At 36.7% G+C, this 25856-nt stretch overlaps 1 protein-coding gene across 3 annotated transcripts in view; it reads left to right on the top strand.

Annotated features, from left to right (window-relative positions):
* Positions 1-25856, top strand: part of POU6F2 (POU class 6 homeobox 2) — a 323386-nt gene that overhangs the window by 256510 nt on the left and 41020 nt on the right. For all 3 annotated transcript variants that reach the window (XM_058817082.1, XM_058817100.1, XM_058817090.1), the window contains exon 6: positions 14960-15106. In XM_058817082.1, coding sequence (XP_058673065.1) covers positions 14960-15106 — 147 coding nt within the window. The remainder of the gene's footprint in view (positions 1-14959; positions 15107-25856) is intronic.

Genomic DNA, 25856 nt, shown 5'->3' with positions numbered 1-25856 from the left:
AATAATTTGATTTTGCACATTTTTTCCCACCACCTTTATTTTTACACATCCAATGCAGGACGATTTTACAGCATAGTAAGCAGTAAGATGGTAAGACAGTAAGCAGTAGACATTAAGCTCAGTGTGAGAGAAGATTCTTAACTTGAATTGCCCTTGTATCATCTTGAGCTGAGTTCCCCTGAGTAAGGCACCATCTCCAGTTTTGGTCCTGACTAAGCAATATATTTTGAAGATTCAAAGGCATTCTGTAGTACTCAGACTATGGGATAGTATGCAGTTGTATATAGTTTCTATTGACTCTCCAGCTGTTTTCCCTGAGCAAAGAACAAGTTGTGGCAAGGAAACAAAATTAGATCTTGGGTAGGGAGAGTACCCTGAAGGGGTGTAGGATTGCAGATTGTAGTGTCTGCTCAGAAGATGCCCAGAAAACCCTGCCAAGACCAAACCTCGAACAGGAAACAAATTAGACCAGTCAGGGCCATCCCTGCTGGGACAAGAACCATCCCTACAACACTGCCAGTGATTTAGGGAGCTGGCTGCCATGGAGGCAGCTCCTACTGAAGGCAAACCATTGTGTGTCCCAAGTGAGATGCAGGACAAGAGCTCCATGGTGCTGCCCACGTATCATCGTCCCTTCTTTGTCACAACAGCGACAGGTGAGTCCATGAGGCCTTGCATCCGTGGCCCCTCCTCTCTGACACCCAACTAGGGGCCAGTTAGTGCTCATCATGACCAGGGGGCCTGGAGCACTCCCTAGTACAGCTCTCTTAGTTCGACATACGGCTTTCTTCCCTGGTTTTGTTATGTTTAACAGCTACAGATAAGGTAATTTATACAAGTGAGTCATCTTTGATGCTTAATGAGATAGACTGTTAGGTCTAGAGCTCAGGTCAGCATTTATTTGAGTTATTACCATTAATTTTAAAACAGGACTCGATAAAAACAAAGTGTCATATGTGAAATTTATTGCAAGAGTGTGAATCAATAGAAAACCAGAAGGAATGCTAGGATGCATTGGGAATTTCCCCACTACTACAGTGTTAAGCTGTGTAATTGGTTTATCTTACAAAAAGTGTCTAGAACATTAATGATAAAATTAGTGTTTTCTAATAATACATGTTATCAGATCACAACTTCAGAGGCTTTATTTTATGCAGAGTGCTCTGATAATGTAACACAACAATCTTTAACCAGTTAACTTATAAAGAGCAGCAAATTCAAACTTAGGTAAAATGCTCTCCTGGATTTACCATTTCTCTATGTAAAGTCAGTCTTCATTTTGAAATAGCCTCTTGTAGTTATTTGTACCACCTGACTGATTCTTAGCTAAAAACCTACATTTTTTGAACAGCTTTGCTAGTGACTTAGATGTTCCTCCATTTCTGTACCTCAGAGGAATTTTTATTTGGCATCCATTAATATTACCTGGATATATATTATGGCAGTGGCTAAAAATATTAGTGTAGTAAACAGAAAAATTTATTCCATATGCAGATTTAACCTGAAATAAGAAAATCTATTTCATCTTTGATCTTGCTGTTGTTTGGTGTGTGTGCGTATGTAATTCAGTCTTGATGGGCTTGCAGATGTATTATCTAATGAGAAAACAAGCAAACAATGAGAAAGAAAGAGAATTTTATTATTTATTTTATTTTTCAGACAGGAAATTAAAGAAATGGAAATATATGGAAGAATTGGACCCCTGGTGAGGTTTTTAGATCTCTACCCAGTGACCCTAATCACAAGACTTCCTTCCTTCTCAGAAATAATTATTACTATTTCCATCACGTATACTTTGGAAAGTTTTTCTTGTTTCCACATGAAATACTTATTTTCTAACCCTGAACTTTCCTTTTAAGCAAAATCAATGTAAATCTATTGTTGGTTTTACAAATGCCAGGGAGAAATATTACCATTATGGGCAGCAATAAAAGATATACCTTTGCCCTTGGTAGATTGTATTACTGAGAAATAACCGTATAATTACTGTATAAAACACCCTGGTTTTACAGTTTTTAATATCCATAGAGTTTCTGATTTATTTTTCACATGCCAGCATCAATGCACTAAATTGTGCATTATCTAAACTGATGCAATTATACGGACTGCTGTGGGACTCCACCTGTTGCATTGATGGCTCTTAAGAGCAATGTTATTTTTGGATGAATATTAGGAACAAAGAGAGAGAGAGAGAGAGATCTGATTTCATGGGCATTGATTTAAATAAGGAATGTAATTTTCTTGGAATCAAAGGAAATATTTTGGTATGCTAGCTGTATATCAGGTAAATCTGCTTTAAATTAGGTCTTTGTCAGACCAGTGGGGAAAATTAGCCTTCTGATATTCCCTAAGATGGGATTCACAACTGGAAATGCCATGGAAACCTTGAGTGTAGATGAACATGGCAAATGGACCTCTGTCCCTCCCTCCATGAAGATATTAATTCAGATGTCTTAGCAGCCTGCAATGCTCAGCGGTCTCGTAGTCCTCAGGAAAAATAAAGGAAACCCCCGTTTAGCATACTCAGGTTGATCTCTTGCTGCTACAACTGAAAAACTGGTTCCTTGACCCAGGCAAAAGTAGGAGTTTCTGGTTTAGTTTAGACTATTGAGCTTGTTTGCCTCTTCCAGCTGGCTGATGGTCACCAGGTCTTCTGCGGGTCATAGTCCTTGTCTGTCTCTCTGAGGTGAAACTAGGATTGTTACCTGCCTCCTAATTCCCATTGTTGAAAGAGGACACAATTCAACACAGAATAACTGCACCCTTGTTTTGTCTTCAGTTAATACATACTTAAAACTAGATCAAGCCTTTTCTCCCCACTTTTCTTCTCCTGACTTGGTTTCTAATATGTGAGTGCCTTCTGTGAAATTTCTTTTTCAAGGGAATGTATTCAGCTTTAAGTTTGGAAAGCAAAGAGCACAGAGGTAGAATTTGCTTTGTTTCCTGTACAAGTATCACGAATGTGATAGGCACAGTGAAAGAGTTCTGCCTTAATTGCACTCAGGCTGAGTTCATCACAGTTTCTGACATGTTGGAGGTACATTAGAACTGTCAGCAGCACTGTCTGACTAGGTTTTCTGCAAAAACATTTCTGACCCTTGACTTATCCCTTTTACTGACACTATTGCCGATAGTACCCTCCACTGCCAGTGACTGCAAAGAGGTCTGCATACTTCACCATTTCCAAAGGTGTATTTTGGCAAATAATTAGGTAGATGTACATGTTCCTCCCAACCCAAAATGAATGAGATTAAGAAAAGACATATAAGAATGATGTTTTGAAGTCAAGTATTTCCACTCAATATATATATAACAAACACCCATCTGTGAGGGTGATCCATTTTACATTTCCTTTCAAGAAACCATTCTGGTCTGAACTGGATGTTTCAAGTGACCTGAAATTTATTTATTTTCAATTTTTTCCCACTCCAGGTCTGCCCAGACTGTGTTTTGTTACTGAGGTTTTTTGTTTGTTTGTTTTTAAGGGAGTGAATAGGGTGTTTCAGGGAAATTTTTCAGTCCAAAAACAGAAAAATCCATTAGTTTCACAGCTGTAGGTGTCAATGTTTTGACTTCTGACTTCAATACTTCTCTGGTTTATCGAGGCATAAATCCAAAAAAACAAAAAACACAACAAAACAAAGTAAAAAACAAAACAACCCCCCCCCAAAAACCAATAAACCCCCCCAAACAAACAAACAAACAAAAAACCCCATCCAGACGATTGGCAAGACTATTTGATTTAAATAACATATCAGTCATTAGCTGACTCTAGTATTTCAAATGAAAGAATCATTTCCCCTCCCCCTTACTGCAGATTTGAATCCCATAAGATATTGAAGGGACTGATTCTAACAATAGTTTTTCTGTTTTAACTAATTGCATCTCTGCTGACCTCATTAAAATTACATCAGATTTGTATTCAGGCAGATAGAAATCAGACTCAGACCAAGAACTTGGAACTTATGTTATTTTTAGCACCAAAATAATCCCTTGTTTTGTAAAGCACAAGAATTGCTACAGGGCCCATAAATATTTTGTGAATCTGGTCAACAGATAAAAGTAGAAAATACTTAGAACATGAAGAAATTCATCTGTCTGTCTATTGACAGTGCCTTATGGAAGAACAAGAGTCTAGGTACAATAAGGCAATAATGAATTTAATGAAAAAGCTACAGACATTCAGGTTGTAAGCTGAGCTGCTGTTGAAAGATAGTACATATTTTTGCCTGTATAGCAGAATTCTTTGGCTGAACGCCTATGAGTAGATTTCCATTGATAAAAAATATGGAGGAAATTATTTATTGTAAATGGTAATTAGACTTTCCCCAGGCTATGAATCCAGCCAGTAGCTGATATTGAGTAATAACATAGGCATTATTTTTGACATTCTTTCTCCATGCAAAAAAAAAAAAAAAAAAAAAAAGAGGATGCTAGGAGCTAAACTTTTTTATGTCTTTTGTTTAAAGTATAGCATTATCACCAAAGGCATAAATTAATATGGGTGTGTGATTTTATGTAATAACATGTATAAGATGGAGTATAAGGTCACACCACAACTTTATCTATGAAATAGAAAAATGTGTCACAAAAACACACTAGCACAAACTCTCTCGTATTTACCCAGGACTGCATTAGGATTTTGCAGGCTACATGCATTAGGACTGCATGCATTAGGACTGCATGCAGGCTAACTAAGCAGTTTTTGTAGGATTTCAGCATCAGATTTTGAGAAATTTGGAACTGATCCCAGCAGGAAAAAAAATTATACAGTTTATACTTGCAGTCATCACTCGCATTCATCTGAGAGTTCTTCTGTTACCTCAAGCAATATGGAGCTATGCTTTTGTTATAAGAGGATCTCAGTTTCATATACCCTCTTGCCATCAAATTATAGTGCCTAGCACAGTGACAATTGCAAAGACCTCAGAAAAAATATATTTCTAGCCCATATGTTTTTAATTATTTTCAAGTTTCATTTGCTGTTGGCAACTTGAAGTTATTTTGATTTTGCTGAGGTGAAATATATGAGTTTCAAATATGGCTTTGAAATTGATTAGGAATTAATATGGCAGCATTACAGATACAGTAGATTTACTGCTTCTTTTGTGGTTCAGTGTGAACTCCCATGTGGAAAAACTATTGTGACCAGACTCACAGTGACATGAGCAAAGTAGCTGATACTGGAGATAAGAGATCAGAGAAAAGGAGTCAAATAGGTGAAAGCAGAAAGGGGTTCTAACACAGCAAAAAATTTTATACCCTCTCCAAAAAGGAAAAACCCCAGAAGGAGTCATACGAAAGGTGAGACATGGATGGATTATGAAAACAATGGAAAAAAAAAACAAAAACCAAAAGCCAACCAAAAAAATTAAAAAATATTTAAAATCAGTTGGTACATTTAAAATATTCTCTATATCTCTTAAAGAACATTAACAAAATTAAATTTGGAATTGCCCAGCTGATGTTGAGCACAGCTGAGCCCCACGCTGCAGGCATGTGCTGCTTCTGGGGCAGGACTTATATTTCATTTTTGGGAGCAGGTTTCCTGATGACAGCAAATGGGACAGAAGGGCCTGGGAGGAGAGGATAGTCTCTGTTGAAAAGTTACACATATGGCTGCAAATATATGTCAGATATGTGGCTGCATATTAACCCTCCCCACCTTTTTCCTTCCATAGGAGCTGCATTGAGGGCACAATTTTTGGCAAATTAAGTACACAACTATTACCAATTTACATGTATCTTTTTCTACAGAGCAGGACTGCTGGTGAAACATACAGTACTGAGTGTACGTATTATAAACAGGGGCTTTAAATTGCAGTAGTCAGTCTTGTGCTATCTAGTGTCTTCCACTGTGTTTATCCTCAAAGTAAGCTACCTAAACATGAATGTGGCAGACGGTTGCTACCATCTGAGATGCAGAGTGCTCACATAGTGGTCAAGCAAAGAGGCTCAGAGGTGTTTGTTACTCCATCTTTAGAAAAGCAGTGGCAGCAGTAACCTTCCCATTGACAGATAGAAGAGTCAAACAGTCCATGTCCAGTCCACCACCACTGGGCATTCAGAACTGCACTAAAGTAAAATAAGAGTTCCCAGGGAAGATACTAACAGTATTCTGCTGAGGGATCCTCAACATCCTTTTCTGCATGCTTACTTCCCTTTTGTAGGTTTTGGCTCAGCTTACTTATTTCAGTGGCTATCATTCACATCTCATACTTATTTAATTGGAAATGTTGTTTGACATCAAGATTTTCCAACTGAATATTTTCTTCAACTTTATTCATATTTCTGAATATTATTTTATATACGGAGATTTCATCAAAACTCAAATGTCTAATTAAAAATCAATGGCACAACAGATTTCATATCTCATATATTCTCCACAAAACCTGGAAAACAGAGAGAGCACTTCTCAAACACATTATATCAATTACAGTGTTTATGTCATTTTGACTTTGGGGTGAACTGCTGTAAACACAGAGAATTAAATCCTTCCAGCTTTCTAGATACTTGCATTAAGAACCAGATTCATATTTTGGACTGACTTGTATCTTTGCCAGCAATCTTCCCACTGCACTCAGGAGCCATTTGTATTGTCCTTCAACTTTGTATCACATATATCAGTGCATCGAGTAAGGTCCGGTTTGGACCTGAAAGTAGTGAAAGGAAAAGTATTACATGTAGTTACAGTTTTAGATCTGATCTTGTTCACATTCAAGTCAACAAAAATTCAAGGTAAGCACTTAGCTTACATGAAAACAAAACTGTTTGGTGATGCTATTACATTACAAATAGACCAGAGTATCCAGATGTATTTCCAGCTTCAAAAATTAGGATCTTTACAAAGAAGCTGATGCAGAATTTTAAAAGAAGCTTTATGTATATTCTCAGTTAACAATGTGTCCCTAGCTATTAAGCAGGATTTATTCTTCAAAGGGCAAAAGACAAGGTCTGTACCTTGAAGTTTGTTTTTTAATATGAATATTTCAATAAACAGTTCCGGGCATACATACAAAGACTGCATATTGTATTGTAGAGCAAGACTTACAGAAATATTTTCTCAAATACTTAACATGAAGTGTCATATTAACATGGTGTGACCTCACATTGCATTTTTAACATTTATATATGCAAATGGTCATATTTACATGTGCACATGCCATTCACAAACTCAAATTAAAGGCAAATAAATGCTTTAGATTAAGGAGATTAATTTGGTGTGTCTCACGGTTGACACACTTTCTACAGAGATCGCGGAGACCCAAGTGCTGGGCTGTTATCCGAAAAGACAGATGGCAATTTCCTTTTGATAAGAGTCCAGGTTTTCAGCAGTGAGGGAACCCTGAAGTAACCATTTTTCTTGTAGGGAAGGCATCTTTCAGAAGCCAGATAAATAATTCTAAAATAGACAAACACAGGAACCAAGAAACTAATCAATGTGAAATGAACTGTGTTACAGCCCCTTTCAAAAAGTTTAGAGGGTACTTTTTTGCTTTCATTCTTGCAACACACAGGAACTACTTCAGAAAACTAGAGAATACAGATAACTTTTTCAGTACTCATTCCTCTTTCATAAGTACTGATACAATTTATGATTATTAGAGATGCCAAATTTAATTTAGATGTTGTTTGTTTAGAGTACATATGTGTCATGCATGAAATAAACAGTTTCAGATACTTTAAAAACTATGTAAACACAAAAGTAACTCAGAAAAAATCAGGTAAAACCAAGTACATCAGGCAAAACCAAGATGCCTTTGTTTAACTGAAGTCTTGATCGGTGAGTGCCATCTTAAATAGATATGGAACATTTCAAACTTGTAAGTTATAAATGTGGACAGTCAGGAACCTACAAGACAGGAGTCTAGGGTCAGTCTGTAAGTACTGACCTGCTGCTAAAGCGTTCAGTCATCTGCATTTTGTAGTTATTTGCATTGAAAGATATTAAATATATTTAAATATATTCACTATTTCTTTTTATAAACATATTAGACCCAGCCTCAGACATGCTGACACCTTCAATTTAGTTTATGTCATAGGATTAGGCCCAATGAGGATTGCTTTCTTCTAGTTTCCTCTCCTCTCTTTTCTATCTGTGACTAATAGAGAAGAAACTAAAGTGGCTAGGGTGGTGTCTGCTCACTCTTAGCCTGATATGTTCTTCATTATTCATGTCTCCATTAGTTTGGTCTAGAGACCTGGGAATGATGTCTGCTCTTTATTTGCTTTCTCTACAAAGGAAATATACCCTTTTAATTTTGCAAATTGTTATTGTAGTTTTCAGACTGGTTCAAATTTGACCACCAGCACCTTGTTTACAAAGATATTTCAAGAAATTTTGCTCATCCTCTTCCATCCATGTCATCTCAAGGCTCACATGAGCACTGCGTACTTCCAATCACCTCAGGTCGCGTCGCTTTGCATTGAATCAAGTCACGTCGCATCAGCGATACCACTATCAGTACTTATTTCTGATAGAAAATTCAGCATAGATTTAGACAGCAAATAGCTCAACCACAATAAATGCATATAATGAGCAGACTAAGTATCTGTGAGAACCAGATATTTTAAGTGTCTCTGTCAAGTCAGTGCTTTCAGATATTTCAATATCCTTGTCACTACACTGTATGCTGTACATAAATTTCTGATCCATGTGCATATACTAAAATGTCTGTCTAAGCAGCCTATTTAGAACTCTTACCATCTACAACCATTTGCAAATTTAGATCTGTGCAGTTTTGAAATAAGCAGACATTGTTTGATGGGTCTGGGTAGTATAACTTAATAGTACATTTTTAAGGTTGATCATATCACAACAGTGTACAAAAACTAAATGTTGACAGATTTAATTTTTTTTTTCATAATTTGGGACTTGCCTGCTGGGCATATTTTCAAATAGTTATGCATGATTAGGCCCACTGACAGCCATTTTATCAGACATTTTACCCTGATGTTCATTTACAAAAGTTAAATGCTGTAATTATCCTATTATGTAAACAAAAAAGGAGGGTGGGAGGGACGGAGGGAGGGAAAGATCAACATTAAAAAAAAAAAATCTAACTGATAAGTACAAAACCAGACAGAGTTTCCAAAATGTTTGCTCATGGCATCTGGATGAAATTAACATCTTTTGGTTTATGGTGCCTGCGCATTCTCTCTTGACTTTCTTAAGATCTGCATGTTTACAAGATTTTTCAAAATTTGACTTAATTTTACTTAAAATTCTAAAAATAAATTAAATTTACAGACCTCAGTCACTCACAATTCTATATAAGTGCTAAGTGATGATCTTGTTGATTATTATGATCAATTTGTTTTGTACTTATTGCTGTCATATCTAGATGCTTTCCAAGCATTCAATTCAAGCAGTCTTTCCAGTGTGTTTTTTAAATTCCTTCAGGGACCATGAGATTTTATGTAAGTTCAGGGAGTTATCAACTGATACCAGGTATATATACGTATTGAAAACAATTAGGAATATAAGCATTAACACTAGGTAAAGAATTTGCCCAAAGAGTTAATGGGGACTTTCAGGGAAACTGCACTTCGGTCTCAATTCACTCGTGTTTAGAAACCAAGCATAGGGGTATCTAGCTTGAAATGCTCTGCTTCTATGACATCAAGGTATTGAAAATACTTGAGCATTGTTGTTGCAAGATGTGGTTTCCAGTTACGGCCGTGCAGAGGTGTGGAGGGTTAGCAATGCCCACCCAGCCACTCACTCGCTGCCTCAGCGGTGTGAGGGAGGAAGCAGGATGAGAAACTCACGGGTCAAGATGGACTGCTTGCCAATCAGTGTTGAGGGCAAGACAGATTCAACTTGAGGATAATCAACTTTAATACAGTGCCAACTAAATGAGAAACAAAGACAAGTATTAAAACAACTTTTCTCCCCACTCTCCCAGACTTCACTCTTTCACTGCTGACTTTTCTACCCACTCTCAATGGGGAGCTGTAGTCAGTCCTTAACAGTTCTCCTCTTTTGCTCCTTTCTCTTCACATTTTCCCCCTGCTCCTGCACTGGTGCCCCATGGATCACAGTTCTCACCAGGAAATATCCATATGCCTACTCCAGGGTCCTCCAAGGGCTACGGTGGGGATTCTTTCAGTGCTGTGGGACAACTCTTTCTTCTTTCTCTGACATTGCTGTTCCCTTTGTCTTGTTCACTCTGGGTTTTTTATCCTCCTCCTCTGCAGCTGCTCCACTACCAAAACCTTTCCATCTACACGCAATACTGATGATAATGCTGGTCACTGTAACAAAGGAGGCATCAGAATATCCTCAGGAGCCTGTGCTCAGTATGAAACAGTCTTTTCCCTTAAGATCCAGTGCTACTACCCAGAATTTGTCTCACAAGCCACTGAGGAAAAAATGGGAATAAATCCCACTATATTTTAACCTATAATTCTTTCATCAGCTAAGCACAATAAAATTCAGAGAGATACTTGTCTAAAAATTCCTACAAAAGCACATGCTACGCTGATAAAAAAAATTCATTTCTGTGAATAAAATTTTCACTCATTATGCGTAGAAAAGAAAAATGTCATGTGTTTCTGACTGAGACCCATTGCTGAATTCTTCTCAACTGTTATATTTGTTTTCTCTTGAAAAGCACTGGTTTAAGCAAATAATCTCAGCAGCTAATCTAGTAGTGTGATGCTCCCTGCAGAAGAGTTTGTCAGAGAACATAAGAGACTGAGGATCTGTAGGTCCCTAATCAAATATAATGCTTTTTTACACTAATTCCATCTCTAGGAGATATCCAGAAATGTGATTTTTAACAGTCTTTCTGAAAAACACTAATACTATTTTATAAAATGAAGTTATGCCTGAAGATACTCTGCAATATGTCCTTCAAATTCTCCATTGCTGCATTCAGATAGCAGCCTCCTCCACAAGTGCTTTAGAAAACACACAAGATCTATATACTGGCATGGCATAAAGTGACTTTACCTTTCAGGTTACGTGCCCATTTTTTCATGTGGTGCTCTGGCATCCTTGAGATGTCAGACAAGGACAAGGACAAGGGCAAGGACAAGGACAAGGACAAGACAAGACAAGACAAGGGCATCCTGAAATGTCTTGACTTTTCACTAGTAAAACTGTTTGCTTTTTTCTTTATATTTGTTGACTGAATTTTATTGTAATGACTAAAACTGGCTCTTTGATTCCCAGACCAGGAGACTGAAAGTTCAGTAGGACATGCCTTTTATAAAGGAAAGTGCCTAACTGTTGTGTAGGTTATCAAATCTGATCTTGTATTCAACAATAGATGATTGCTTCGTCAGTTTCTCACAGCAACTGCAATGAAATACTAAGTTAGTTTTCCAAATAAAGAGGAAGATGGCATTATTTCAAAAGAAAAAAGTATTTGTGGCTCTCAAGAAAACTGCTTGCAGCATTGACTCTAACACACTTTTCTTCAAACTGGTTTCTTTGAAGACTATGTGTTAACCATAGAAACACTCACTTTGCATGGCACAGTATTAGAATCTTGTTAGTGCCTCTTTCTTTCACCAGAATTTCTCAGATTTGTTTTATTTGTGTGAATTCTGTTTACCGCACTGGAATGTCTTCTGTATTTACTGACTTAAAGTAGACAATTTTCATGTGCTTTACCCTTGAGAGTTCAGCTTTGGAAATTCAGAAAAATGTACTAAACCTACTCAGTTATTGAAGATTCTTCCTCATAAAATTTGCTTCCTCATATAATCATGTTAGTAGTGGAAGTGTCATTAAGAGGGCTGGCCTGTCACTTTAAACAAAGATTGCTATTATCTACTGTTATGCCTGGTGGTTTGAGTTGGAGAAGAGATTTGGGCACTGGAATCAACAGCTCCAAATATCTCAGTCTTACAAATTAAATCATTATTTAAATACACAAACAAAATAGGAAGAGCCCTTTGTGGGATTTTTCACAATATATTTCCAATATTTCCAACATGCATTCTTACAGATCCAACCTTCACTGAGAAATTGCATAAACCTCTCAAGTTAGAGATCTTATTTTTTGAATAAAAGAAAGATTCAATGTGTTATCTTGGTGTCCAGACATAATGAAATGAGATGTATTTCTTCATCCCCAGTTTGCACACAAGATAAAAGGGGTCAATTGAATAGAGCGTAACTTGAAGTCAACAGCTTCCCAACACACTCAAAGAAAAATGCATCCCCTCCTTTTTAATCAGACTTATGAATAGATAGGGCTGGTTTCATATGCACTTTGAAGTCTCTTACCCTGCGATTTGGCCCGTTCCCTGTGTTTTTTCCTGGAACATGGTACTATTCAGGGTACCTATGCATATCACAGCCTCTGCCATCATTTTTAATAAGTAGCTTATCTCTGTGATGCAACTAAAAGCAATCCTGAGTGTCTCCAGGGTTTGTTGTAATTAAATTTTATTGTTGTATTTGAAAATGTACATTTTTTGAAAACTAGTGCAAGAAAAATGGAAAAGAGATTCTAGAAGGTGATAGTCTGATTTTTAGAAGGTTTTAACCCTTTGTAGTTTCCAGATCCACAAAGTTTATTTATGCTTCCCAAACAGCTGTTCTTACATGCCTCTGAAGCCCTGAATATAGCAGCTAATGTAGTTTATTAACTGCTTTTGAGTAACTGTCAAAAGATTATCATGTATACCTGCAGTCAGATGCTCCAGGATCCGAGGTTCAGTAATTTGTGTGTTGCTAATAAGATTGTAGAAGGCATTTTCTGAAAGTCTTACAGACTTGCTGCTGCCCCTTTCCTCTCCAAGTATTTACAGCTATAAGAGAATTTCTTCAAGTCCCAGTACTGCCAACACAGTGCTGTGAAAAAAAGGCAGCGTTTGCTAACTTCTGGTTTGGACAATAAAAAAATGGCACTGTTTTGAGCAGAGAACCAACCAGTTTACTTATATTGTTCTCTGGCATTACACTGCCATGCTCAGGGACCACCACCCAAATGACTGACATCTGCATCAGCTACCTTTGCACTCACACCTTTGTGCAGTCATTGGAGTTTCTTGCAGTCTGTATTCAGGCACTGAGCTTCACTTTGGTCATTGTACTGGTTTCAGTTCTCTTCACAGCTCAGCTCATCAGGACTGCTAATCAAGCAAGCGTTGCAGCTTTCCCCTTTTGTGCTTTATTCCTGCTTGATTTTCATACCATGGGGTGCTGTGAACTGCTTTTAGAGATTCATATAATAATTTTTTCCAAATCAAAATATTTTCTCCAAACAATGTCATCTTTTCTGTCTGGCATTGCTACTAATCTTTATTTAGTTATTTACTTTACAATTTCTAGAGGGATTGGATATGCCCAAGGCACCCCTTTAAGCAACACTTTATATCAAGGTTGCATTTATAAATACTTCATGAGAGGCTAATGAATGATTAATAGATGTTTTAATGTATGAGCAATCAATTGCAGATTTTGCAATGTCCAACAGACAAGTAGGTTTCTTATAAGCATAGATTATAACCATATCTGACATCTTCTATTGATGGGCTTCTAAACGTCTATAACATACACACTACTCATATCTGTAACATGCTTAAAACATCTACTAATCACTGATTAATTTTTTATAACCTATTTTGAAGCAGAGCCTGTCTATGGAGTATATCCCTTACCACTGCTTGTGACTCTCCATTTCTAAAAGATAGATAATTTACTGGTCATTTTAGGACTTAGAACTCCTACAAATTTCAGCTACCAATAAATCTTTTCTGAGTTAACTCTAGCATTTTCATCTCAGTCTAAGAAAAAAATGTCCCTAGACTGCTATGTCCCTCAGACTTCTGGTTGCTCTACCCTGCTAATGCATATTTTGCAATATATATTTATATTATATATATATTGCATATTATAGCAATATATATTGCTATAATGCAATGATTCTTAGGAGGCAAAGCCACTCTAAAACATATTTTCAGCCTCTTAAACTCAGTTTGATTGTTCTCAAGACAGCTGTCCAAGTGATGATGGTTCCCAATGGTTTTGGTTTTTTTACTGTCATCCCTGTGTGCTTTGTTCAGTGTTTGTCCTTTCTCAGAAAAGGATAAGAAAATAGAAACTTCCCAATAATCCAGTGGAAAAGCCATGTCCAAGACAACTTTTGATTCTGACAGAGGACCACACGTTTTGTGTGCTTGATAAGCACAGGAGTTTATGGGACTGCTCCTCCATGGGATTCCCCTAGTCTTTAGGGTGAAAGCCATGACCATGCTCTATGCTTTCTATGGTGCATTCAGGTAGAATTGACTAAAGCAGGCAATACAAATTATTTCCTGAAAATGTATGAGTCCTAGAACTAATCATTCACATTTGAGAAGCAGCATGTTGCTCTAGTATCGCATTTTGCAAATGAATTCTGAATTTTTAGTTGATATCTACTGACCTCACTTACAAGGTTGAGTCTTCTAATGTGATTTATCTAGATATTGAGACCAATTATTTAATAATAAAAATTAAAAGGATTTGCAGGTTTTTCTTGGGTTTGGGGTCATCAGTAAAATAGTTTCTGTTCTGAATATTCCCAAGTAAACATTCTATTCCCAGTCAAGTGCTAGTCTTTCACTGATTGCTCTTTACAGCAGTACTAAGCCGCTACACCTGTGGCATTAGTAACTTGAGCCTAAACACACACATCAAGCATAACTTGACTTAAAAAAATAGGAGAGAGAATATAGGGTTAAAAAATTTTATTCTTCAACACCAACATGGAATTTCCTCTTCCTTTTTTAAAACAACTCATTTTCAAAGCCCCAGAAGTAAGAACCTCTCAAACTTGAGCTCATGGAGCAGACATTCTTTGCACACAATTAAGTGGGTAAAAAACATTAAAATAACATAAAAGTTATTGTGCTATCACTTTTATATTATCCAGTTGGTATTATACGTTTATCGTGGGTTTTATCATATTTTTATACTTTAATAAAATATCATGAATTTTATTTCTTTTTTTTTCAGCTGGTTAATAATCCACTAGCAAGTCAAGCAGCAGCAGCTGCAGCAGCAGCAGCCATGGGCTCCATAGCAAACACCCAGGCCTTTGGAAACGCCCTCTCCAGTCTTCAGGGGGTCACAGGCCAGCTCGTCACTAATGCACAAGGACAGGTGAGTAGAAGATGGAGCAAACAGTGAATTCTGATGGCAGGCTGATCTTGGGACAAAAATCAGTTCCGCCTGTATGACAGCAATTTAAAAGTGCACATGTTGAAGATAAATAAATATTGATTTGTGAGACAAGGTAAGAAATGGAAAGTCTGAGAAATAGGGGGAAGATAGGCACTCTTAAAGAGTGTTTTCAAGCTAGAAAAGGCTAAGGATTTGTTTTAGTTATCAGCCCTTTATTTGTTTGTTTTATTTATCATCCCTTTAAAAATATCGCAGCGCAATACCATGCACTACTATTTTACCATTTTAAAAGTCCAGCAACCCTATGACTTTTAACAAAGATACCATCTGTCTTCTTCCACTTACACACGCCTAATAACAGACACCTTTACTGAAGCGGTAAGGTGCTTCACTTTTTTGCATTTCTGTGGCATTTTTGTATGATGTCATTTCTTAAAAGGCATTAAATGTTTCTAGTAAAGGAAAATAAATTGTAATGAAGTATCAGGGATGGAGTTATCTGAGTGGCTTCCTCATTTGTTTATTAACTATGTTAAGCAATTTGCAATTACTGTGCCAGCCTGTAAACGCAAATAGGGGAGATTATTTTGGTTTAAAGAAAATTTTCCAAACAGGAACTTGAACACTGTTTAAGAGTTAGTGTGTCTAAGAGAGAGACTGTGCATTACCTACATTATGAATCTGTTTATTTGTTAAAACTATTTCAGTTTCACTCTTAGTATGATGCAGAAACGTATGCATCTGAATTCATATATATAAAAATAATTCCTTTGATACACCATATTTAAGTGGCTTTCAGATTGTGACCACTTTCATTCTTTATTGCATTTGTTAGGACTAAAATGACACAATGCCTTGTTTCTCTGCAACGGATCTGTCAATATAACTGGTAACTGAGTAATTTGAATGCCATTATTCTAAATTCTACAAATTGGGCATACAGTGATACCCACAATGTTTTTGTGGATGTTAGGCCCAGAAAAAAATTTATTGAATTGATGCAGCTGGGATGATATGTGAATCTAAAATTTAGTTTCTACTCTTACTGTTTACTAGTGAGGAGGATAAAAAAGAAAGGGCAGCTCTTCTCCTGGCAATTTTCTGCTAGTTAATTGGAACAAGGGCGAGTTTTTATTTTGGCCCATCAAAAAATAAAATTCAACACTTTATAGGACCTCCCCTGTTTTTTTTTAAACAGGACACATAAACAAAGATGCTTCCTGAGCTTCACTCTCACCATCCAAGTCCCAGGGAAAAAAAATGCTGACCTTGTTATATTTACTGGGTGGGTGCAGAATTGTTCCATCACTACCCCGAGGGTTGAACGATGGAGCTTGTCAAAGTGAGGCCTTATCTAATGAATCATCTTATCGCAGGTGCACACCACACATATTAAAGGAGGATTGTATGAACAATGTGCCCTCTACAATAACCTTTCAATGTCTACTTTAACCCTTGTTTCAATCCCTTTTCATCAAAGGATCATTTTATGCAGCCAGTTTTAAATGGAGGCTCTCAAAAGCCTATTAAGATTTCTGGAGGGATGGGGTATTGGTTTGGGAGAAAAGTTGGTTATAATACCTATAACTCATAGTCAGATCAGCTCCAACATAGAGCCTCCTTGTTTCTATCTCCTCTGTGCTCCAGAAATGGTTCACAGTCACCACTTACATATGAAGCACTTGACACCAAAGGTGTTCATCATAAGAGCTGAAGTTATGAATGTAGACTAATTTCTTTATAATTTTTCCTTTACATATCCTCCACAGAAAACAATCTATGTCTGACCATTCATTGTATCCTTAAAAATACCCCATTACTAAGAAGATATCAATGAATGACAGTTTCACTCAGGCTGAGTTTGTTTATTCCAGACATAATGTAAAGTCCAATAATCCCACAGGTTGCAGAGCAGGAGAAAGGAAAGGAATAATCCTCCCAATTGTCAGAATAAAATTACAGCACCTAGCTATCTGCCTAGGTCTTTTAAATAAGGGTTTTCTTTTTATTACTTGCTTTTGCAAATGTCCTTTGGTTTATAATCAGTACTGCAGACCTTGCCACAATATAGATAAATATTGATAGTAAGTGTGTAATATAGCATGCAGTTTTATAATATTCAGCATAAACTCATATTACTTAGAGACCACTTCTCAGGCTGCCTTAAAACAGGACTATTCAGTACAATTAATCTACATTCCAGAAATTAAATTACATTCCCTTCAAATTGATAGCATTATAGCACCTAACCAAGAGCTACAAGATGTTTCTTCAAAATTAGGAGCATAAAGGAATAGTAATTTGAAACGCTCCATTTCTGAATAATCTGCTTGGAGTCACTAAAGAGCCAGATTTGCACCACACGTTAAGAATTCTACCCTTTGAAAATTGTCCCTTTCAAGGAATCACAAGCATGATCCCCAAAACTCACTCCTGAAAATATAAAGCTGAATGAGTAACTGGAATGTTGATATGTGCAATCTTTGTAATTACACGCTGTTTCTGTTACAGAAATTCAGGGCTTGTAAATGTCCATCTGTCTAGCTAAATATATGGTGATCAGTAATCCCTGGAGACATTAAGCTCTAGGTCAAATCCAAGATCCTATGCCAAATTTAAGGGAAATGATCCTTTAAATGACATATGGCATGGCCTTAATTCCCAATAGTCTAGGAGTTCTTACAATTACAGTAAAAAATCATATATATTAACAATAGTTTATATAACATATTTTTATTAAATGAATTCTTGAATTCAAAGTTATGGCATGTTTATTTATTTTTCATCTTTTGCTTTGGATGGCAATATAAACTGTAACACCAGAGTTTCCCAAGACCAAACCAAGAGATCTAATCCATTGAAACAATATGATTAGATCACCTGATTAATTTGATATAGTACACGTAGAGGACTCTAAATCAAATTTTCATTTTCAGAGTCATATTATGAAGAGCTATTGGCCCATGTAACACTGCTTGCATTCTGTTTGCCCTCAGCACTTTCCAGGAAGTGTTTGCAGCACTGGGTTTTCATATCTTAAATTTAAAGGCCAGGGTAGCAGGTTTGCCAGATTGCATCCTGTCAGTAGATTTCAAAGAGAAACTGTCTACCTATTCAGCTTCAGCCTGCCTTACAGTAGGACCCTAGTGCCATTGCTGCCCTTGGATTCTTCAGAGGTTTAACCCAATATATCTCTTTTTTTATGCTGGTTTTGCAAATGAAATAAAAAATCAGGACTTTTGTGTTGGTTTTGCTATATTTACTAAGTATGCAAAATGTGTGCTTTGGCAGTTGTCATAATATTTGTAAGGAAATGAGACACAGAAATATGAAAGCGAGGTTGATGAATATGGTTTCTTAATTATCATCAGCTGCATTCATATATGCCTCTTGACTTCAGCAGGATCAAATACATTTTAACTGTGGGTACTGAGTAAGTTTAGTTTCTCTTTTGAAAAGATGGGAGTTGTCTAACAGGAGAAAAATACCACTAAATTCAGCAGTTGCAAGATAACATTTTACCATAAAAGAAAAGAGTAACATGATGAGACTTGGCATGATGAACTGCCTTGTGGATAAAGAGGGCAATAGTCTGTTTCTTGGGAGATTAAAAGGAAAATCTAAGTATATATGGTGTAATTGTATTGTCCACCCTTTAACTGAACAGGGAATTAATTGGGATTGTTTCATTATAATCTAAGAATGCCCCTGAAGTAACCCACACTTCATTGAGCCCATGCCTTGCTCTTTAGATATGAAAACCTTCTGTATAGGAAAAATCTTAAGCACACGTCCACCCTGGTACTTAACAAAAAAATAACTAATTTTTGAGTGTTGTAGTCCACAAGTAGCTCAGGAAAATAAATAGAGAGAGAGGCATTGTTGATCCAATTAGATAATAGGAGTACTTTGGTTCTCATTATTCTGATGAGAGGGTACACATTTGCTCTTTGAGCTTCTTGATGGTAAACGGTGCTAATGAGGCCTGATGGATTCCCTGCTCCTAACAAGGCTCTCAGCAGTGCGAGTGATTACAATGGAGATAGATTTGATGGGATGCGCTCCCTTTTGTAGTGTCTCAGCTGCTGACACTCTGCGACATAATCAGGTCACAGAGCCGGTCACAGCCATCAACAAAAGCCATAGCTCTATTCCTCATTATTAAAGTGCATTATTCAGTTCCAGGCCTTCACAATACTGCCAAGGGCCTTTTTTTCTTCCCCCTTTTTTTTTAAGCATCAGTTCTCAAATACAAGAGTTAATAAAATCATCAGCTAAAGAACTAGTAAATTAAAGAAATGGAAATAAAGTGGTCCCTTTCAAATTCATTGAAGGATCACAATTAAATAAGCAGGGAATTTCTCATCACCACACACTGTACAATACAATGTAATATGTCATGTGCAATAACAACAGGGATAGGATTTTAAAAAATAACGCTGTGCTCATTGTGGACTGGCTTGGAAAGTGCTGAAGTATCTTTTATGGTAAAGGAAATTTCTGTCTTTGCAACTATTACATGTCTACATGTAGGTACTCTTATTTCCACTGTTTTCTGTAACTACTTTTTTTCTGAAGTGAGAACAGTTATTTGCAAACTAAGTTCATGATTCTAAGCAGTGCAGCTGTCTCGTCTTAGCTTAAGTGGCCAAAACCACAATCTGGAAAATATTCAATAGGCCACAGTACTAGAACCTCTTTGTTCCCATAGACAAGGCCATTACCTTCTTTTGGGGAGTGAGGTAATTATAAAATGGTGTGGAAAAAGGTGTTTGTAGCATTTTCTTTCTATTCTGATGATGATCAGTTGGGGCTATCCCCATTCCATGAGAAAATACTCTTTTAAAATCTAAGGCATGTTTTAATGCAGTTTAGTTAAACATGTGAGAAAAAAATAGTGGAAAGCTGGAATTAGAATTAGTTAGTTAGTTAGTTAGTTAGTTAGTTAGTTAGTTAGTTATTAACTTTTTGTTTCAGTTTTGTTTCAGCTAAACAGCAATAAGATATTCCAATACTGAAATGTATGACTTTACAGGGAATTAAACAATTTCTGTTGAATCCCTGTAGTAGATATTAAGTGACAATAGTATGATTTTGTGCATAGATAAAACCAAAGGATCTAATACATTGGATGGGTTTTTTCTTGCTGTTGGGAGGGGTTTTTGTTTGGTTTTTGGGGGGTTTTTGCAGTTTTTATTCTGTTGGTCTTGTTCAACTCCAATTTTTCCTCTGTTTTCCTTCTGTTAGAGTATGCTATGATGAGCAAATGAACATGTATACACAAAGTCACTTGTATGACTTTCAGTTCTCTAGAACCACACGTGTAAGAACTTTTCAATATCCACACTTCAAAGTTCAGAGCAATTAGCAGTCATCTCCAAGAAATGTGTAGAGATGCTACACAGTTTTCTTTTCAACACTAGCCAAGAAAATTGGGAGCTACCACTGGGACAACAAATTGTAACTCCTCCTATACTTAACAGGAGGATGTTGATTGTTGTTGGATTTTTTTTTTGTTGTTTCTGTTTTTTCATTCTTCCAGAAGTTCCAGGAGGCTCAAAGTCCTGTAATGTGTAAGAATTTTAGAGTCTTCCTGAACATGCGCAATTCATACTGTTCTTCAGGGGTTCAATGTCCATTAGCCTTTTCTCTTAACCTTCTTTTCTTTTTCTTGTTCTCACTTTCTTTTTCAGCTATGCAGCTTTAATACATGGTAACCACTAATATTTTAGCCCTCACAACATCTAAAAGCTCACGAAATGCTTAACAATAATTGTTTAAGTAGTGACTGCTAACAATATCTTCCTAGGGCTAAGGCCTATAGAAATCTGAGAATGGCATATATTAAGGATATTTCATTAGAAGCCTGAGACATTAAAAGAGACATATTTTGAAGGCATTGCTAGAGGAATTGTAACAGTTTCATAATACTAGCATTTAAGAACATTCTTTGGAAAACCCTTTACCAGGAGAATCTGTTTTGACAGACCTTCGCATTAATGTATTGAATTTCTGCTGGGTGGAGTCTGACTCAATTTTCCCCCTCAAAGTTTCCCTGTGCTGAATACATGCAGGAATACGTGCAAGTTTTGCCATTTGCAGGAAGAAAAGTGAAAAGAGAAAAGGTCAGTTGTAAGGGAAGATTTTTTTTTCCCAGTGGTTTCCCTCCCCTCAGCTATACATGGAGGAGGGTGTTTGTTTAATTACCTCCCATGTGAATATGAATCAAAAGACAAATAATTCTTTTAACATATTTTTGCTGACTGTGTCTTTATTTTGCTGTACTATTTCTCTAATGTCAGTTGTATCCACAGTGGCATAAATGTAAAAATGCATGGACCAAGCTCTCAGGTCATGCAAATTGGTAGTTTCATGAAGCAGAAATGGACTAAGGCAGAATGAGTCTAACTTAAACAAAGAGCTGACTAGCCTTTTTTATCTATTTTAGGCAGTGATCACTGAAAACTGGAAAGGATAATTGTTTAATGAAACTTCTATCAGGCTTGGAAATTATCCACATCTATCCAGAAGAGCCACTGAAATTTCTTTTACCTAACTTGCAAGAAATCTTACTTTTGCTACTAAATTTCAGACTTGAGACTGTAGCCTCTTGCCTGGATTTCTGCCTAAGGTACTGTGTCTTGGACATAGATCTTTTCAGAGGTGCCCAAGTCTTATTTTCAAAAGCAACTTTCATACCTGTAAAAGCCTGAGTTTCCTTCAATCAGAGTTACGAGGCTGAGTGCTTGAAGGCATGTCTATGCACTGCAACAGAGCATTGCAAGCAAATTGCCAGAGACAGTTCATTTATATGTGCGTGTCTCAGTGCTGTACTAGCACAGATTGAAGAAGCCAAAAATCTCGGTAGTGTGTTGTTGTGGCTGGACTAATTAATTCTGCTTCTCAACAAGGTGACACAGGATCTAGTTCATTAGTTATTAGCTCTGGGGTCTTGCTAACACGCTGTATTATGTGGAGTAAATATGCTTTGAAGAGACCCTTAAAAGCCTGCAGCATTTAGGCACTTTTTGGAAATGTTACTATTCTATATTAATTATTTCAAGTCAGAAGTACTGGACATAACTGTCCTTTTGTCATTGCCTTCTTAATTACTTCTGCATGGAGGAGAAAACCAAACTTACTACTAGTTCAACCCTAATACTATTTTCATGAAAGCTAACCTATAAAAAAAGAACCTACCATTCCTATAATCTGTTCATCTTAGCATCATGAGGTGGTTATAAGCATGAAAAATTTTCGTTGTTATCACCAGTGACATACATCACAGTCAATGAAATCTTTCTGCTCTGCAGAGGTTCTTACACTGCTCTCCTTATCATCATATCTTATCACCTTCCAGTAAAGCATTAAGAAACATGACTAGTGATAGTCACAAATTGGTCTTCCTCTCAGCAGAAACTTGTAGAACAGCACATTGCATGTTTGGTAAGGGCATTTGGCTTTGTCTGGTTTTGTTAGGATTTTTTGTTTGTTTGTTTTACTTTTAAAGTTTTGGTTTTGTTTGGATTTTAAAATCTTTATGAAAGGATTTCTTAGAGATGCATATTGCTTATATTTCCATCAGAGCAAGGAAGACAACCAAAAATGTATTAGCTTTTGGAGCAGAATGTGGTGAAGCCAAAGACAATAAACACAGCAATGTTTCTCAACTGCTGTTGAAATCCATTCTAAGTCTTTGACCTTCCCCTTCGAGGAAACTTTGCTGTGCACAGAGAAGGTTTGACTCTTGTTATCCTGAAAGACTGCATTTGGTAATTATGGATTTCATCCACGAGCTTTAGCTAGCCATTTAGATTCCTGGAAAGGAGACCACAGAAGAACTTGAAGGCAAAGACTTGAGTTTTGCTAAGTACATTGAAAACTCTTTAACATGATGTAAGCAAAGCAGTGGACAAAGCTGATTCATGTAGGTGGTACCAAGAAAAGAGCTTTCTATGTTACTGATGTTTCCCAAACAGTAGAAGTGCTTGGGAATATTGCATCAGTTCAGGAGTTGACAAAGTTGAGAAAAAATTGAGGCCACATCATTGTCTGAACAGAGATGATGGAAATCCTCCTGTATGAAACTTATATTGGAGTGAAGTCTAAGACTATTGTTAATTCTGAACTTCTTATGAGGGAGCACTGTGCAGGGTGGATTATAGAGAGACTGTAGGTGAACAGAGGCAATAGTGGACCAAATCTGAGAGTCTGAGTTATCTTTCTAAATGTGCCTCATCATTTCTGAAAAAAACTCAGATCATAGTTCTTTGTGTAACATGGTGCTTAGTCTTATTTAGATTTTATCTAACTTATCCTATATATTATATATGCTTTATCCTTGTGTCAGAATTTTACAATCTGCTGAGTTGACATTGGAAATCAGAATAAACTAAATCAAAAGTGATTTTTTGGGCAAAGGGAAGAAGAAGGCAGATCACTCTGTCAAAAGTGCAGTTAATGCAAAATGCTAAATATTTTTGGTCCTAGATTCACTGATAGAGCACTCCTGCTCTTTTGGTGAGGTTTGGAATTTCTTAAAAGTTACAAGTCTTCACGCATAAATGAAGGCCATTGTATTTCTTATTGAGCTTCAGTCTTGACAGCTGGATCTGTATGTCTTAGAGATACAGGTGAGGAAAGATTTGGCACTCCCATATTTGCTGTGCAATCAGTATTTGTTTGAAATCTGGAAGGATGAGGAGTCCATCCACTGAAATTTATTCATGCAGCATTCATAGTAATAACCAGCCAGAGGGAGACCCAAAACTTCTGCATGCAGGTCCACAAGCTTCCAAACAGCACAATGAGCTGGAATTGTCCTGTAAGAGGAAGTATTCTCTGTCTTCTGATCTGCATCCAGATTATTGCAAAGAATTGTGTGTATGCCATCTTCTATGGGTTGATCTGTGAGCAGTTACAGGGAAGTTCAAGCAGAAAAAAAATCAATCTATTTTTCCCAAAGTATATCTCAGTTTGTCATTTTTTTCAGATGCTGACAGTGGTAGGCTTTAGTGTGTGTACATGCAAATGGCCCAGATATCAAAAGGGGAAAAAAAAGGGACTTTGAAATATCTATGCCAATGTATTAAATATATATGACTTTAAAAGTACATTTTTCACTTAAACTTCCTTCTTTGCACATTAATTAAATATTATCTCTAGGATAAGTATCTCTCATAGAAGACTAATGTATTATTGTCACATAATAATGGACGAGAATGACAGAATCCTTAAGTGCAAAGAAGGATTTATTAATATAAAGAAAACACTCATAGCCCTTGAGCAACTCTTTTTCTGCTTCATAGAGAATCTAGCTAGACTCCCCCCATGTCTAGCTAGAGATTCAAGGAAGCAATACATATATCCTGCCAGTTTAAAAATCAATCCTCTTTTCAGGAGATAATTTAATATCAAGACGTGATGTACCCAATATCCAAATATACATTCATTTTCATGTTTGACGCATCAAATGCTCTGACATAGCCAAGTTTCAAAATAAATGGTTTGTTTTAGAGGTTGGATATGTCATATTAGCATTCACCCAGCAGATAGAGAGATAGATCAGAGAGTGATCAGGACATCAGGGAGACAGTTTAGAGAGAGATGAGAGAGGCCAGGTACACCTTGCAATGTTAAAAAAAGCTAGCTAGCTATCAAGAAAGAAATTGTATAAATAGGTCACTGCAGCCCAACTGAAAAGAAGTTTAATTTTAACTTGTTAGTCATCATCTCCAGAGGCCTAATCCACTCCCTTCTTTGAGGGCTGTTCATTTAGCTATGTCTTATTTGATAGCACAAATAGACAGACTCAAAGAAAAAAGCATGGTATCAGACTCATGCAGTGTACTGGCTTTGAGGGGGAATCAGCACCGCTTGGCATGCTAAAATTTCCTTCTTCTTTCCTTCTCAATTCTTCTTATTAGCCTTAACTTGTTCTCATTTGTCTGGTTTTGCTCTCCTGGTTTCTTCCATAAGGAAGCATAAAGAGTACAGGCAAACAGGTGTCTGGTGACAATGTCAGAGACACATCCTCAGACACGCCAAGGTATTCAGCTTTCTAGTTTCTGTTCTACTTCCTCTACCATTTTCTTGTCCTGACAATTTCTTTGTCTCACTGTGTATCTGGGATTCAGTTAGTTAAACATAGGTCTTTAGTCCCATTTCAGACATGGCACAATACTACTCTAAGTATTCTGTGGTTGATCCAAAAAAATGTTCTTCCCTCTGTGTCTTATTGCCATATTCTGAGAAAATCCTAAAACATTTCAAATAGAGCAGATATCAACATTCTTTTCAACTGAATTGCTTCCCACTTATGTGAACACATGTATGTATGCTTACATGGAAATTTATGCTCATCTCCTCAGAAGAGATCCAAGTACCCATAGGGAAATGAGATTATAAATATTTTAATTACCTCGTGAGTCATGCTTCTGTCTTTGGGGTCATTTGACTCTTTATTCTGGTGACAAATGAAAATAAACTAAACCTTCTCCTCCTGCCATGGAAGACGATGTGCTGCCTTTTTTTAGCTCAGATCTGTCTCAAGTGTAATTTTAGATGTGTGTAATTATGACTGTACAGAGGCCATAATTGTCTGCATTCTATTAATTTAACCCCCATATTAATATATGAGGAGCAAAACTAGGCCTGTATTTTTCTAGGGGTTTGATTTGCCACAAAAAAATGTAAATACTCTTGAATGACAGCAAAGTGAGAGTTAAAA

Source organism: Ammospiza caudacuta, chromosome 1, assembly GCF_027887145.1.
Source record: "Ammospiza caudacuta isolate bAmmCau1 chromosome 1, bAmmCau1.pri, whole genome shotgun sequence".
Lineage (NCBI taxonomy): Eukaryota > Metazoa > Chordata > Aves > Passeriformes > Passerellidae > Ammospiza > Ammospiza caudacuta.
The sequence above is the reverse complement of the archived record's forward strand: the minus strand, read 5'-3'. Positions and strand labels throughout refer to the sequence as shown.